General features: G+C 45.2%; 1 protein-coding gene across 4 annotated transcripts in view; it reads left to right on the plus strand.

Moving 5' to 3' along the window:
• LOC137341549 (ATP-binding cassette sub-family C member 9-like) overlaps nucleotides 1-16,990 on the plus strand; it is a 156,099-nt gene that overhangs the window by 86,874 nt on the left and 52,235 nt on the right. For all 4 annotated transcript variants that reach the window (XM_068004726.1, XM_068004723.1, XM_068004724.1 and 1 more), the window contains 5 exons: nucleotides 3,776-3,860; nucleotides 5,205-5,285; nucleotides 11,957-12,094; nucleotides 13,170-13,295; nucleotides 16,201-16,300. In XM_068004726.1, coding sequence (XP_067860827.1) covers nucleotides 3,776-3,860; nucleotides 5,205-5,285; nucleotides 11,957-12,094; nucleotides 13,170-13,295; nucleotides 16,201-16,300 — 530 coding nt within the window. The remainder of the gene's footprint in view (nucleotides 1-3,775; nucleotides 3,861-5,204; nucleotides 5,286-11,956; nucleotides 12,095-13,169; nucleotides 13,296-16,200; nucleotides 16,301-16,990) is intronic.

The following is a 16,990-nucleotide window of genomic DNA, read 5'->3' on the forward strand; positions in this document are numbered from 1 at the left end:
GGGAATCTCTGAGATAGTGTCACAGGGATGTGAACAAATCTCTGAGATAGTGTCACTGGTAAGTGCGGGAATGTCTGTGATGGAGAGAAGGCTAGCCTCCATTGAGCTTCAAGCACGGCTCACAAATGAGTCCATTCAGGCTCTGACAACAGCTGTTCGGATTCAGTGAACAATATTCTGCCACCTTAAACAGGCAGGCGGATACACCAGCACTGGCCTTACAAGGCTTCAGACATGTCCTCCAAACTGTCATGCAGCAGAGTGGGAGGAATGGTGTGGGCCTAGCCCAGGGGAGGAATGATGGCGAAAGGGGACATGGAAGTGGGGACGCCACTCAAAGCGCTCCCACATCTCATCCGTTGCCCCCCTCTCAACCAGTACCAGCAATGCTGCCTCCTCTCCAGGTGGCCGAGTCTGCCCCTGCACAGGTGCAGGTGGAGCAATCTTTGGGGGGGCCATCATGGGCACCAAAACCCAGAGGGCATCGGCCCAAAGCATCTAATCGGTCAGGGCATGAACAAGAGCAACTGTCCACTACCTCTGCTGCAGCCACAGAGGATGCACCACTTAGAAGTAGTCAGTAGAGAAAGGCAAAGGTTTTGTAAGCACGAAGGGGATGCACAGGGGTGTTTGACGGTTGGTCATGTTTTTTATTTATATTAGCTTTTTGTTGAACTCACATTAAATATTATTATTGTCACCACTACTGCCACGTCTTGGCCATGCTTGACTGGCTTCTGTAATAGGGCCCATTCATGTGCTCACCATGAAAGGCGACGCTTGATGCCACCCATTGGGTCACTCTACAGTGGGTGTATGTGTAGTTGCAGGCCTGTTTTGTGCAGGGAGGGGTAAGGGGTGGTGGGGCTGGTGTGAGCCCTGCTCTATCCAGGTGGTGTGCGGACTGGACTCTTCACGCTGTCTGATGTTAGCCATTCACATATCAGTGACTCCCTGGCCTCACGAGCAGCCAGGTGAGCCGCTGTTTTGCCATGGGTTGCTCCTGCTTCTGCTCCTCCTCCTCCTCAATGTGGGTGGCAGATGTGGATGGGGCCTCCTCAAGTGGCACCTCTCTCTGTTGTCCCATGTTGTGCAGGGCACAACAGACGACTATAATGCGTCCCACTCTGTCTGGTGCGTATTGAAACGCTCCCCCAGAACGATCAAGGTACCTAATTTGCATCTTGAGCAGTCCTATAACACGCTCAATTGTAGACCTGGTGGCGACGTGGCTGTCGTTATATTGACGCTGTTGCTCGGTGATGGGGTTCCTCAGAGGTATCAAGAGCCACGTGTGCAGGGGGTATCCCTTGTCCCTGAGGAGCCAGCCATTTAAGGTGTTCGGTGCCTGGAAGAGGGGCAGGATGTTGGGTTCCCGGAGGATGAAGGAATCGTGGCAGCTGCCAGGGAATCTAGCGCACGTGAAAGAATCTCTTGTGGTGGTCACAAATGAGCTGAGTGCTTATGGAGTGATACCCCTTCCTGTCGATGAACAGTCCTGGCTCATGTGGAGGTGCTCGTATTGCTATATGGGTGCAATCAATTGAACCCTGCACTCGTGGGAAGCCAGCCACACCATGGAATCCGACTGCCCTCTCCGTCTGGCTGAGGTCGTCCATGGGAAAGTTGACGTACAGCGAGGCCCTGCGAAACAAGCCGTCGGTAACCTGCTTCATGCACTTTTGTGCAGATGACTGGGAGACCCCGGCGATGTCCCCGGTGGCACCCTAGAATGATCCGGAGGTGAAGAAGTTGAGGGCAGTGGTGACTTGACAGTGAAAGGTAAGATGCCACTCGGCCCAGCCGGGAGCAGCTCGGCATGAAGGAGGCTGCAGATGTCTGCGACTACCCAGCGACTCACTCTGAGCTTCCGTATGCACTGCTCCTCAGAGGTCCAGGAAGCTGAGCCTCGGTCTGCGAGGATAGTGCCTTCTGCGATGTCGCTCTCTCTGTTGTTGCACTCTGTACTCTTGTGCAGGTGCCTGTTGTGCAGCACTGTGTTGTGGAGCTCCACATGACTGAGGTGGATGCCATGCCTGGCAAGGCTGGTGATGTTGTCCGTCCTCGGATGTAGTGATGAATGCAGTCATGGCGCCCCCCCATCCTGACGGTGTGAGTTTGAGGGGGTCCGCAAAGTAGGTAAATGTGTTTGAACAGCAGAATTTTGGGTGGAAAGTAAGAATTTTCAGTGCAAACACCAAGATCTTGCAGCCAAATCTTTGTCTGAAAGAACAGAGTGCCCTGCTGCAATAAGTGAACTTTTCTCTCCATCTGTCAAATATGCATTTGAATGTCTCACTGGCTGCTGGCCGAAACACGTCTATTGCAACATGGAGTGTTTCCCACAGCACGGGAAAGACGCTGAGGATGCTTCAAAATCGCACCCCTACCAAAATGTGGAGAAAATTAAGTACCTCAAGTATTTAAACTACCTCAACAACTGTGTAAATGATCATCTCGTCGGCTTTAATTACCGGTGGGACCTCTGCATTCAGAAGGTGCGCACGCACCCAGACACGTCAATGGGGAACCCGGAAGTCTGCGGGTTGGAGCTGGGCTCCGAACCCCGATTTTTGGAGCCCCCCTGCCCCCACCGCACCTGCTACTTCACTGGAAAATCGAGCCCATGGAGTACAAAAGCAAGGAAGTCATGATGAACCTTTATAAAACACTATTTCGGCCAGAACTGGAGTATTGTGTCCAGTTCTCGGCACCGCACTTTAGGAAGGATGTGAAGGCCTTATAAAGGGTGCAGAAGTGATTTACTAGAATGATTCCAGGGATGAGGGACTTTAGTTACGTGGATAGACTGGAGAAGCTGGGGTTGTTCTCCTTGCAACAGAGAAGGTTGAGAGGACATTTGATAGAGGTATTCAAAATCATGAAGGGCATAGACAGAGTAGATAGAGAGAAACTGTTCCCATTGGCGGAAGGGTCAAGAACCGGAGGACATAGATTTAAGGTGATTGGCAAAAGAACCAAAGGTGACATGAGGAAAAACTTTTTTACACAGCGAGTGGTTAGGATCTGGAATGTACTGCCTGAGGGGGCGGTGGAGGCAGATTCAATCATGGCCTTCAAGAGGGAACTGGATAAATACTTGATGGGAAATAATTTGCAGGGCTACGGGGATAGGGCTGGGGAGTGGAACTGGCTGGATTGTTCTTGCATAGAGCAGGCACGGATTCGATGGGCCGAATGGCCTCCTTCCGTGCTGTAACCGTTCTATGATTCTATGATTACTCATTGGGATAGAGTTAACAGATGGGTGTCCCCAGCATAGAGCTTTGTGCCCGTTAATGGACGGGGCATCATGCGAAGCGCACTGACCTTCATACCCAAATTCCTGACGTGCTCTTGTCATGTGAAACTTTGTCCAGGAACACTTATATGCATACCTTTCTGACCTCGAAATACCTTGTTGGTTCCTCAGCCAGTTTGGATCTGGATCTTGTCCCACTTAACACATCTAGCTTTTCCTGAACATTTCTATCCAACTTATCCATTAAAAGTATCCAACATTACATCTTCTACTCGCTTAATTGAAACAAAATGTTATGAATTCCTCTTGTTGCTGTTAACTATTTGCCTTTCTGTTCTCCTCTTAACTATTTTAATGCTCATTTTAGCTATCCCAAACTGATTTTTGTAAAGTTCCCAATATGTAAATCATTACGTACACTCCTTCAACAATTTTAAGTGCTTTTGGGGAGTTACTTTAATCCAGACTGATGCATTTTATAGCACTCACATCTTTTATTTCTCACCCTCTCAGGTACAAGGCTGTCATTGATGCCTGTTCCCTTCAGCCCGACATTGATCTGTTACCATTTGGAGACCAAACCGAGATTGGAGAGAGGGTAAATTCTGAGCATTTGCCATGCCATTCCATTCACAAATTTGCTCGAGGTTATGAATGGAATAAAGTGAAAAGCAATATTTGTAATTCTGATTTTATATCAAGAATCCATGGGGTTGGAGCTCATTTTGGGCAGCAGCGCAAAACGGGCGGTAGCGAACTGCCACCCGGTTTTACTCTCCGCCTGATTTTCTTTTCCATCGACCCATAATGGGCGGAGTGTAAAACATTCGCTAATCCCCAAAGTGGGTTTCACCCCCATGGAGTCGGAACTGCGTTCAAATCAGTGACAATGTTTGGAGATTGTAGGTGGATCAACAATTCGTTCCAGAAAAAATCCAATGTAGAACATGGAGTAATTGAAGAGATTAGGGAAAAGCACTTGCAAAAATATGTTTTGAATACACAGTCCTTCTGGATACATTTGGATTGTGAAATTCTAATGAAGAATAGAGGAATAAAAAAAAAGTTCCTCTAGCAATAGATCTGATTTCAGTGGACTTGTGCCAAATCTAATACGATTGGTGTTATCAGAGGGTCGTGGATCTGTACACAAGCATAAATCAAAAAAGAAATGTGTATCACTGCACAACAGACTTACTCCTGGTGATAGGGAGGGGGAGGAAAGTGAAAGTAAGCCTTTCTATGGAACATTTTTCGAACTAAACACTTGAGAGGGACATTGAGGCACGAGTTCTGCCAATTCATGTGGGGTCTGGTTAAATTTATAAATGATTGGGAAAATAAAGCTGCAAAAATGGGTAAGAATGGTCAGAATTACAGGACTCTTCTACTCTGTATAAGTGGGTGTGAAACAGATTTACCTACTACAGGTACTGGATTGATGAGGTTAGAGTTTCACCTCTTTATAATTATAATGCCAACAGATTAGCCATCAATGGCACATAAGTGTGAGCAAGAACAATGCTTTGACTCTATTGTCGCTGTGCAGGCTTTATGGTTGTGCGGTAGCTTCTGAAAGGCTCATGGTCATACCACTATCATTGTGATCTGGCCATTGAGATGTAACTTCTGGTTTATACACTTTGCAGTTTTGCTGGATAATGGGCATCTGACCCTATACCTGACTATAACCTTAGGGTACATGATCCCATTCCGGTTTTGGAATTGGCCTCTGATTACCATTAAAGCACCCCCATCCTTTTCTTTCACTCTGTATAATCCGCTAAGCATGGTTTTTGAATCATGACATTTAGTCTCATTACAACATTGCCTCATGTATGGAGAAGAAGAATTTTGTAATTTAACACATGGAGCTTTTTTTTAAGATTCTATGTTAAAAAGAAATGGTTCTATAAATAATGTGACTTTTTTGCTTATGTAGGGGATTAACCTGAGTGGAGGCCAGAGGCAGAGAATCTGTGTAGCTCGAGCCTTGTATCAAAACACAAGCACCGTGTTCCTGGTAAGAAGCCATGCCTTATATTGGGCGTTATCTGTCTTTAGTGTTTTTCAGCGTCTTTGTCGGTCAGGTGAAAACGAAACAATATGTTCATTGGGGCCTCCTTTCCAGAATTCAACAGCGTGCAGTCTGCTGCTTTGGTTTGCTGTGTTGTTCCTAATGGGTGGTTGATGGAATCCTGTCAGGGAATTTCAATCCTCTCTTAGAAATCACAAACTCTCCAGCTCAGGAGCAATGGGCTAGAATCAAATAGCAAGAATGAACTTGCAATTTTTTAGCATCTTTCACATCGTCATGACAACTCAAAGCGCTTTATAACCAACGGAGTACTTTTGCAGTACTGTCACTGTTGTTGGCGTAACTCTCAACTTTGCAGGGTCGTAAAGTTGACGGTATAAAATCGGCCGCCCGTTGTACACCCCGCACGATTTTCCTTTCAATTAACTTCAATGGAGTGTTACCCCCGTTATGTAGGTAAACATGGCAGCCAATTTGCACACAGCAAGATCCCACAAACAGCAATTTTTTAAATATAATATAAAATAAAAACAGAAAATGCTGGAGAAGCTCAGCAAGTGAGGCAGCATCTGTAGAGAAAGAAACAGAGTTTAACGTTTCAGGTCGATGACCTTTCATCAGAACTGGAAGATGTTAAAAGAGTTAAAGTTTTTAAGCAAGTACAGAGTCAGGGAAAGGGGGGGGAGGGGAGGGGTGGGGAGGAAAGAACAAAAGGGAAGGTCTGTGATAGGATAGAGGGCACGAGTGATTAAATGACACAAGGGATGATTCACAAGACAAGGAAGGTGGTAATGGGACAGCTTAAGAAACAAAAGATTGGTCAGGAGTAGCTGTAAATGGCAGCAGCAGCACCATTACCAGCACTAGCTGACAAAAAATGGGAGCAGTGGTTATGATCTGAAGTTATTGAAATCAAGGTTGTAAAGTGCCTAAACGAAAGATGAGGTGCTGTTCCTCGAGCTTATGTTGAGCTTCATTGGCCGAGGACAGAGAGGTCAGAGTGGGAGTGGGACGGGGAATTAAAATGGCAAGTGACCGGCAGGTCAGGGTCACGCTTGCGGACAGAGGGAGGTGTTCAACAAAGAGATCACCCAATCTGCGTTGGGTCTCTCCAATGTAGAGGAGACCACATTGTGAGCAGTGGACACAGTATATTAAATTGAAAGAAGTACAAGTAAATCGCTGTTTCACCTGGAAGGAGTGTTTGGGGCCCTGGACGGTGAGCAGGGAGGAGGTGAAGGGGCAGGTGTTACATCTCCTGCGCTCACATGGGAAGGTGCCGTGGGGAGGAGAGCGGGTGTTGGGGGTGATGGAAGAGTGGACCAGGGTGTCGCGGAGGGAGCGGTCCCTTCGGAATGCTGGAAGCGGAGAGGAGGGGAAGATGTGTTTGGTGGTGGGAATGCGCTGGAGGTGGCGGAAATGGCAGAAGATGATACGTTGAATGTGGAGGCTGGTGGAGTGGAAGGTGAGGACAAGAGGGACCGTCCCATGGTTCTGGGAGGAAAGGGAAGGGGTGAGGGCAGAAGTGCGGGAAATAGGACGGTCACGGTCGAGGGCCCTGTCAACTACAGTGGAGGGGAATCCTCGGTTGAGGAAAAAGGAAGACATATCTGAAGCACTGGTGTGGAAGGTGGCATCATCAGAACAGATGCAACGGAGACCGAGAAACTGGGAGAAGGGAATAGAGTCCTTACAGGAAGCAGGGTGGGAGGAAGTGTAATTAAGAAAGCTGTGGGAGTCGGTAGGCTTATAGTAGATATTGGTTGACAGCCTATCACCAGAAATGGAGATAGAGAAGTCGAGGAAGGGAAGGGAAGAGTCGGAGATGAGCCATGTGAAGGCGAGGGAAGGGTGGAAATTGGAAGTAAAGTTGATGAAATTTTCCAGTTCGGGGCGAGAGCAGGAAGCAGTCATCAATGTACCGGGAAAAGAGGTGAGGGAGGGGACCTGAGTAGGACTGGAACAAGGAATGTTCCACGTATCCCACAAAAGGCAGGCATAGCTGGGACCCATACGGGTTCCCATAGTGACTCCTTTTATTTGGAGGAAGTGAGTGGAGTCAAAGGAGAAGTTGTTCAATGTAAGAACAAGTTGAGCCAGGCGGAGGAGGGTGGTGGTGGATGGGGACTGGTTGGGCCTCTGTTCAAGGAAGAAGCGGAGGGCCCGCAGGCCGTCCTGGTGGGGGGTGGAGGCGTAGAGGAACTGGACGTCCATGGTGAAAAGGAGACGGTTAGGGCCGGGGAACTAGATCCGAAACATGAAGGGTGGAATTTACCTGGATTTAGTGTTGAATTCACGGCCTCTTCTCTTCCAGGAATGCTCCACCTTGAAGTTCTGCTCTTCTCTCCGACGGGATTTCCGTTTGTCTCTTTTACCTTGTTCACCTTCATTGCTTTCTGATTCCCTTCTCGTGTTTGATCAGGTTTCTTCTAAAACTCCCTTTCACAGCCACATCTCTTTCCTCAGCAACTGTCTCTGGCTCCGACTTATTCCACGTGGATTCCAACTTAAATTCCACCCTTCATGTTTCGGATCCGCCCATGATTACAGATATCTCAATGATATTCAGCGCTCCTGGCGCTGATCTTGCTTAAAAACTTTAACTGCTTTAACATCTTCCAGTTCTGACGAAAGGTCTTCGACCTGAAACGTTAACTCTGTTTCTTTCTCCACAGATGCTGCCTGTCTTGCTGAGCTTCTCCAGCATTTTCTGTTTTTATTTCAGATTTCCAGCATCCGCAGTATTTTGCTTTTGATTATTTTTTTATAACCATTTCGTTGCTGTCATTAAACATCATGACCCCCCCCAATGCTCCCAGTCACCAAGCAAGTACATAATCTCCTGGGAAAGGCACAAAAAAAGGAACAGGTAGAAAAATATAAATGAGTGACTAAATATGTTGGTTAAGGGAGAAATGTCGGCCAGTACACTGAGAGAACGCCCTGCTCCTCTGTGAATAATGGAATCTTTAACCTGTATAAGGTCCAGAAAGGATTTCCTTATGATTGATTTCCAACTTTTCAAAAAAAAACAGAGAGAACTAATGTGAGTTTTTTTAAAAGCATCACCAGCTTCATCAGTCAATAAGAAGAGTTGTGTGAGGAAAAGGGGAGATGAGAAGAATTTTACACAGCGAGTTGTAATGATCTGGAATGCACTGCCTGAAAAGGTGGTGAAAGCAGATTCAAAGCAACTTTCAAAAGGGAATTGGATAAAAATTTGAAGGGGAGATAATTGCAGGGCTATGGGGAAAGAGCAGGGAAGTGGGACTAATTGGATAGCACATTCAAGGAGCCAGCACAGGCACGATGGGCCGAATAGCCTCCTCCTGTGCTGTGTCAGAGATAGAGAGTAAGATGAAGCAGAAAAAGGGGGCGTATGACAGATGTCAGATTGATAATACAAGTGAGAATCAGGCTGAATATAGAAAGTACAGAGGAGAAATAAAAAAGGAGATAAGAGGGGCAAAGAGAGAGTATGTGAATAGACTGGCAGCCAACATAAAAGGGAATCCAAAAATCTTCTATAGGCATGTAAATAGTAAACAGGTAGTGAGAGGAGGGGTGGGACCGAGTAGGAACCAAAGAGGAGATCTAAGCATGGAGGCAGAGGGCAGGGTGAGGTACTAAATGAATACTTTGCACCAAGGAAGAAGATGCTGCCAAAGTCACAGTAAAAGAGGAGTTAGTTCAGATACTGGATAGGCTGAAAATTGATAAAGAGGAGGTACTAGAAAGGCTGACTGTACTTAAAGTAGATAAGTCACCCATTCCAGATGGGATGCCTCCTAAGTTTCAGAGGGAAGTATGGATAGAAATTGCAGAGGTGCTGGCCATAATCATCCAAACATCCTTAGATATGGGGGTGATGCCAGAGGACTGGAGAATTGCAAATGTTACACCCTTGTTCAAAAAAGGGTGTAAGGATAAACCTACAGGCCAGTCAGTTTAACCTCGGTGGTGGGGAAGCTTTTAGAAATGATAATCTGGGACAAAATTAATCACTTGGACAAGTGTGGATTAATAATGGAAAGCCAGCACGGATTTGTTAAAGGAAAATCGTGTTTAACTAACTTGATTGAGTTTTTTGATGAGATAACAGAGAGGGTTGATGAGGGCAATGCGGTTGGTGTTGTGTATATGGACCTTCAAAAGGCTTTTGATGAAATACCACATAATAGGCTTGTCAGCAAAATTGAAGCCCATGGAATAAAAGGGGCAGTGGCAGCATGGATACAAAATTGGCTAAGTGACAGGAAATAGAGAGTAGTGGTGAACGATTGTTTTTCAGACTGGAGGGAGGTGTACAGTGGTGTTCCTCAGGGGTCGGTACTAGGACCACTGCTTTTTTTGATATGTATTAATGACTTGGATTTGGATGTACAGGGCACAATTTCCAAATTTGCAGATGACACGAAACTTGGAAGAGTAATAAACAGTGAGGAGGATAGTGATAAACTTGAAGAGGACATGGACAGGCTGGTGGAATGAGTGGACACATGGCAGATGAAATTTAACAGAGAAGTGCGAAGTGATACATTTTGGCAGGAAGAATGAGGAGAGGCAATACAAACTAAAGGGTACAACTCTAAAGGGGGTGCAGGAACAGAGAGACTTTGGGGTATATGTGCACAAACCTTTCCCATTGGCAGAAGGGTTGAGAACCAGAGGACACGGATTTAGGGTGATTGGCAAAAGAACCAAAGGCGATATGAGGAAAAACTTTTTTACGCAGCGGGTAGTTATGATCTGGAATGCACTGCCTGAAAGAGTGGTGGAGGCAGATTCAATCGTGGCTTTCAAAAGGGAATTGGATAAATACTTGAAGGAAAAAATTTGCAGGGCTACGGGGAAAGAGTGGGGGAATGGAACTAACTGGTTTGCTCTTACAAAGAGCCAGCACAGGCTCGATAGGCCATATGGCCTCCTTCTGTGCTGTAACGATTCTATGATTCTAAGAGATGATGCTGCTGATGATGATGATTCTGTACAGGGGAAATGTGAAGAACAAGCCAGGAATACATCAAGAGGGATTCAGTAGCCAGTGGGGCAGATGAGGAACATGGAGTGACAGGTCAAGGACATTGGCCATAAAATAGTTTGGCTTTTGACTGTCATCCTTCCCAATGTAACTTTCAGAACAATAGCGGAAATAAAATATATTTAATTTTTTTCTAGCAGTTGCTGAGATGCATTCAGCTAGTCCCACCTCTCTCCGGGTCAGCAAGAAAGACAAGTGTAGTAACCAGTTTATAATATTCTTTGGGAAATCTGGAAATATTACAACTGCGGGGCTTCTTTCTAAAGAATAGAATATTGCCCTGAGTGTTTCACAACAGTTAAATTAAGCAGTTGTATTTGGAAATGCCAGAGTGAATCAGGCTAATGAACTATTAACATTTTTGTAACTACTTTGTGACAGGCCTTCTGTACTGTTTAATGTGGTATCTTGTTACATAAACTAACTGTGCATAATAACTACTTAAAAAGCACTTAAAATACATTTGTTTATTTGTTAGCAAAGCAGCACCGCAATTTTTCCATACTGTGTTTATCTTTGGACAGTACAAAAGAACATGTTAAAGCTACAAGTCCTGGAAGTCCCGTATTAACTAAAGAGCAGGATTACTGCAATAGGTGGAGATTTACCAAAATGATACCAGGGCTAAAAAGGTTACATTATGCGGACAGGTTGCATAAACTTGGCTTGTATTCCCTTGAGTTTAGAAGGTTGAGGGGTGATCTAATTGAGGTGTTAAAAATGATAGAGATTTGATAAAGTAGTTACAGAGAACTAATTTCTTCTGGGACAATCTTAAAACTAGAGCTAGGCCAATTAGGAGTGAAATCAAGAATCACTTTTTCACCCAAAGGGCAATGAAAATCTGAAACTCGCTTCTCCAAAAGGCTGTGGATGCTGGATCAATTTAAATTTTCAAGACTGAGATTGATATCGTTTTGTTAGGTAAGGGTATCAAGGTGCATGGATCAACACTGGGTAAATGGAGTTGAGGTACAGATCAGCCATGTTCTACTTAAATGGCGGAACAGTCTCAAGGGGCTGAATGGTCTACCCCTGTTCTTATGTTCCTTTGTTCCAGATTGGGCCATAGCTTATTTTGTGCTAGAGTAGATCTTATCTCTGACACTAGAGATATAATTGGGGTCGCCAACCCTCCCAGATTGTCCTGGAGTCTCCAGGAATTAAAGATTAATCACCTAGACACTGCTGTGAGCAACCTGGGAGAAAAATCATAGGGGCATGTTAAAAAAAAATCAAAGATTGGGGAAAAAAAGGCTCATTGTGTGATTCTTGACTGGCAAGTCAATCAGGTAATGATGAGTCCATTTGCTTGTCAGTTGGTGTGGGAAGGCAGGGATGAACATGTCAGATGCGAGGATGGATATGTCGGACAACCAATGGTGGGAGCGTGAAGGGGGGAGTGGTTGGAGGTGGGAGGTCATGTGATGAAACCTCCCGGAATATGTCCAACCAGATATACGTGCAATCATTAAATGGTTTCTCACTTTATAGTCACACCAACCTTTTCACTAACTTCAGCGAATGTAGGAAAATATATACCATGGTTAAAGCACTTGTTCATTTCTATAAAGGCACAAAAGTTCCATTGTTTCTTTCCCCCCCCCCCCACCAGGATGATCCATTCTCTGCACTAGATATTCACCTCAGTGACCACCTCATGCAGGAAGGAATCCTCAAGTTCCTTCGTGAAGACAAGCGAACCATTGCTCTGGTGACACACAAGCTGCAGTATCTGATACACGCTGACTGGGTAAGTAAGAAGAATAAGCAATTCAGGCAAGAGCAGTACAGGCTGACACTTGCGGGTAGATTTTGACTCTGTGCGATTGTGTAAAACGGGTGATAGCGAGTCGGCAGCCCATTGTACATCTCTCCCGGTTTATATTCCCATTGAATTCAGTGCAAAAAAAAACCATGAGAGCTGTAAAACAGGCTGTTGATTCGCCATCACCCGTTTTAAACTATCGCACAAAGTCAAGATCTACCCCTTTATCTCCAATGATTGAACCACCAAGAGAGTTTTGTTCCAAGAGGAATCAGGTTGTCCATTGCTTAAAAGCAAGGTGTATGAGAAGTGGACAAGATGTGATTTCAATTGCTGTCAGGTGTCAAAAGCAAAAAGACCATTAGATGGCCGAGAGATGACCATTTACACCTTATCTACTTAAGTGTTGGAAATGATTCCTGTCTTAATTGCCTGACATTGAGAAGAATTAATTTTATTTCAAACAAGACTATTGTAATAGCAAAGTAAAGATAGATTTATACTTAGATATATAATTAGCAGGCCTGTAGTTCTTGGGTTCCCCGCTTTGGACTGTTGTAAACTTCTATGATTCTATGCCAAGTGCAGGCAATTGGGACTAGCTTAATGGTATAAACTGGGTGACATGGACATGTTGGGCCGAAGGGCCTGTTTCCATGTTGTAAACTTCTATGATTCTACATCAGAGACTCAGTCAAAACCTATTGAAAAGATTCTTCTTGTTTCAAAACAATTTATTTATTGTGTAAATCAAGTATTGTACTTCTAGTTGGCTGAAGCGCCTTTTTGCTTTTATGTTGCATGTTACTTATAAATAAACCTGATGATTAGTTTTAGTCTGAACGTGACAATTGTGATATTTACTGCTTTTGGATTGGCAGGAAGACGAGGTCCCCAGTGGAATATGCCATAGTAAAGGGGTAATTGATAATCCCATTGTACACTATCCCACATGGCATGTGTTTATGTTGCAGAACATAAATATCTTCTGTTAAAGAACAAATAAGAAAATTCTGAGACTCAGCTTGGCTAAGAAACTGACTATTCTTTTATCTTTCAGATAATTGCTCTGAAAGATGGCACCATCATAAGGGAAGGCACCCTGAAGGACTTTCAGAACCATGACGTGGAACTGTACGAGCACTGGAAAACACTCATGAACCGACAGGATCAGGAATTCGAAAAAGTAATGTGTGAACCTACAGGAGCCGACTTTACAAACGCACAATACCCACCAGCCTTTCGGGCAACTCACAAATTCGCTGGACAAGATTTTCTCTCCGTTAATTTTAACAGATTGATGCTCTCTGCCGGCAGAGTGTGTTTGTAAAATCAGCCCCTATAAATCATGACATTATTATGGCATGTTGTAGAGGATTGTAAACTCAAATCATGTTTAAAGATTAATACTTTTATTTGCTATGCCTGTGACAGACTGATCCAAACATTGGTCCATTCAGCTGTTAGTCTTGTCAGATAAACCAGAGGAATAGGGACAGTAACTGGGATTTATAAACACATAGCTTGGAGAACCAGGCCTGTTTATACTATTCCACAGGTGTTGCCTCCTTTCTGAACTAAATTGTTACATCAGTGCTCTGTTTCCAAGGCAGTTTGTTTTGTATCTTGCTCACTTAATCTTAACAGACAAGAAGCAAGATCTTAATCCTCTGAAGTCTCTCCTGAATATAGCTATTGCCAGGCTAGATGGCACATAAACAATCTTTGTGACATGTAAACAGTGTTTTTTTTTCTTTATAAACATTTTAGTTCAAGAAGCCAAACATTACAAACTAACAGATTACAAGTTGAAACAGAAAAACTGTTTAACAATTTATGGTCCAAGTAAAAATCACACACTGGTTTTCACACTGGTACGTTGAGGGTGTATATTCACAAACTGGTACAGTACTGGTGTATATTCACACTCTGGTACAGTACGGGTGTATATTCACACTCTGGTACAGTACGGGTGTATAGTCACACTCTGGTACAGTAGGGGTGTATATTCACACTCTGGTACAGTACGGGTGTATATTCACACTCTGGTACAGTACGGGTGTATAGTCACACTCTGGTACAGTACGGGTGTATATACACACTCTGGTACAGTAGGGGTGTATATTCACACTCTGGTACAGTACGGGTGTATATTCACACACCTATAAGTAGCATTTGGTGTTGAATTCCAGAAGACTGCATTCTATGGTCTCTTATTACTGTTGCTAATGGTTCTATGGATTAGAGGGGATAGGGGCATTGCTACCCTGTCCCATGTTTGACAGAAAATGCAGGAGAAGTGCTGACACTAACAGACAGTGGAATTGGGGTGTGAACAGAATTTTCTTTTCCCATTACTGAATCCTTTGCCAAACACCAGACATCATTCTCTGCAACATTAATATTGGTTCAAGGAAGTAGGACTTTATAGAATTTAAAGGGCCCCAGTGATTTATCTGTCTGCAGCCCATTCATTGCTGCTTGGATCTTTATGGTCTGGATCAAGGAGTCCAGTGACTGGGCATCCTCTGGTCAATGTTGAGGGAGGAGGACATTTGCCAAATAATAAGATTCTGAAGTAAACAGCAGGCTATCAAATTGTGTAAACTCTCTATTGATGATGAGGTGAGGTTGCTGTTCATTTTCTATTGGCTGTGATGGTTCTACTAAGCAGTTGCAGATGTTAGAGTGTACAGCGGAACATTTCTGGGTTTGTCCCCTTGTCCCTAATTTGAAGAATCGGTGTAACTTCCCTCCAAAACAGTGGGGGTGAAATTCAAATTTGGCAGGGGAGCAAAACTGGAGCGAGTGAACTGGTGCCAGCTACACACCCCGCCTGATTTCCCTTTCCATTAAAGTCAACGGAAAGGAAAATTAGGCGAGGTGTATAACTGGCGTTTTATGCCCCAGCTAAAATATAGGCCCCGATATTTACGGGGAGGCGGAGAGGGATGGTGGGGGGTGACTTTTAGCGGTCAGGTAACCTGGAAATCTGGGGAAGGCCGAGGCCCTGTCGAGTTTAACAGCGGGACCTCGTTTGAATTTTTTTCCTCCGTTTCCCGGCTGGCAGCTGGCCAGATTGAGAGGCTGTCGTGTGGGAAGGCCTGTGGTACAAGGCCACAGCCGGGGACTGGAAAGGAGGGAGAGATCGTGGGAGGGTGGTGGTGGGGGATGGGGAGATCACCAGGGGCGGCGGGGAGGGTGGGTGAGAGATCGCGGGTCGCCCTGGAGATCGCGGGGGAGGCATCAGATCATGGTGGGTGGGGGGGGGGGGGGGTTTGCCTGGAGAGCGCAAGGGGGTTGGTTGTTGGATTATGGGGAGAGTGGCCTATCGTGGCAGGTTTCTTTGGGGGCCTGGGGGGAAGCACTCTTGCTCCTCCTGACCCACAAGCAGTGCTGGAAAGGCCATGCTCGCCTCCAGTCAGCTGCCAGGTTTCCCAAACCCTGGGAAACCCGGCCCACTGCCGTTAAGTCTAAATGGCTGCTAAAATCTGAGGCATGCTGCCTCAGCAACATATTTAAATTATTGACCCGCCTCTCGAGAGCAAGTTACTCACCCCACCCCACCCCCAACCCGCTCCGATTAAACTGGAAGTAGGTGCTTTCACAGCGGGTTGGGTTTCACATTTTTAATAATTTAACCCCCCTTCCCCCCGACCCTCTCCTGCCCGTCATAGGGGGTTAAAATTCCCCCTATAAAGTTCCACCCTATGGAGGTCATTTTAACTTTTGGCGATAGTGTAAAATGAGCGGTATAGGATCGGTTGTCTGTTCTACACCTCGCCCAACTTTTGTTTCCATGCAAACTAAAATTACGAGAGGTGTACAACAGGCGGCTGATCTAATATTGCCCGTTTTACGCTATCAGCAAAAGTTAAAACTACCCCCGATGAATTTTAATGCTTCAGGAAAGAAAGGAGCTGGAAAAATGTCATGGAATAATTCCAACCTGAAAGTAAAAAAAAAAGGCAGTCATAAAATGTCAGTGATCTTTAAATTCAGGCAGTTTTAGTGTGAAACCTGCCTTCTTAAAACAGCTAATGTTAATTCAGTTGAACTCAATGAAAACGTTTCTGTACATTTTTTTCCAGGAGACTGAAGGCGAAAGCCAGACAATTATGGAAAGAAAAACTTTGCGGAGAGCAATGTATTCTCGTGAAGCCAAAGCCCAAATGGATGATGAGGATGAAGGTTGGAGTTTTTTCCTTACTTGGTTGCTCATTACTGCATAGTGCCACTCGCACCTGGTCCAGGACTATTTGAAATAGACCAATAAGATGGCATTGGCTCCAGTGCCATCTAACCAACAACATCACTCTGGTGGACAACACTCATAAAACATTTTCACAAAAGGTCCAATCCCACGAAGAGAAACTGAATTCCAATTCTGTCCTCCTCATCTATGATACAGTTTACGTCCTGCAGTGCCCGCTGGACACAGAAGGTCTCAAGCGTACCGGTGTACCTCTCCAGGGCCACCCGGGCCCGTACAAGGTCCCCAAATACAGGCAGTTGGAACAACCTATTCCCACCAACCCCCCTCCCACTGCAGGCCCTATGCCCCCTGGACCTATGAATAGCGATTTTGGCCAGGCCCAGGAGCAGACCCACGAGGAGATCATCCAACCTGCCTGGTCCTTCACGTTCTAGTCCAGGCCCTTTCCCCCCCTGAAGGCTGTGGATGCTGGGGGCCAATTAGAATTTTTAAGACTGAGTTCGACAGATTTTTGTTGGGTAAGGATATCAAAGGATATGGAGAAAAGGCAGGTAAATGGAGTTAAGATACAGATCAGCCATTATCTAATTGATTGGCGGAACAGGTTCGAGAGGCCGAATGGCCTGCTCCTGTTCCTACCATCCTGAGTAAAAGACGTGACAACA

Source organism: Heptranchias perlo, chromosome 24, assembly GCF_035084215.1.
Source record: "Heptranchias perlo isolate sHepPer1 chromosome 24, sHepPer1.hap1, whole genome shotgun sequence".
In the NCBI taxonomy this organism is placed as follows: Eukaryota; Metazoa; Chordata; class Chondrichthyes; order Hexanchiformes; family Hexanchidae; genus Heptranchias; species Heptranchias perlo.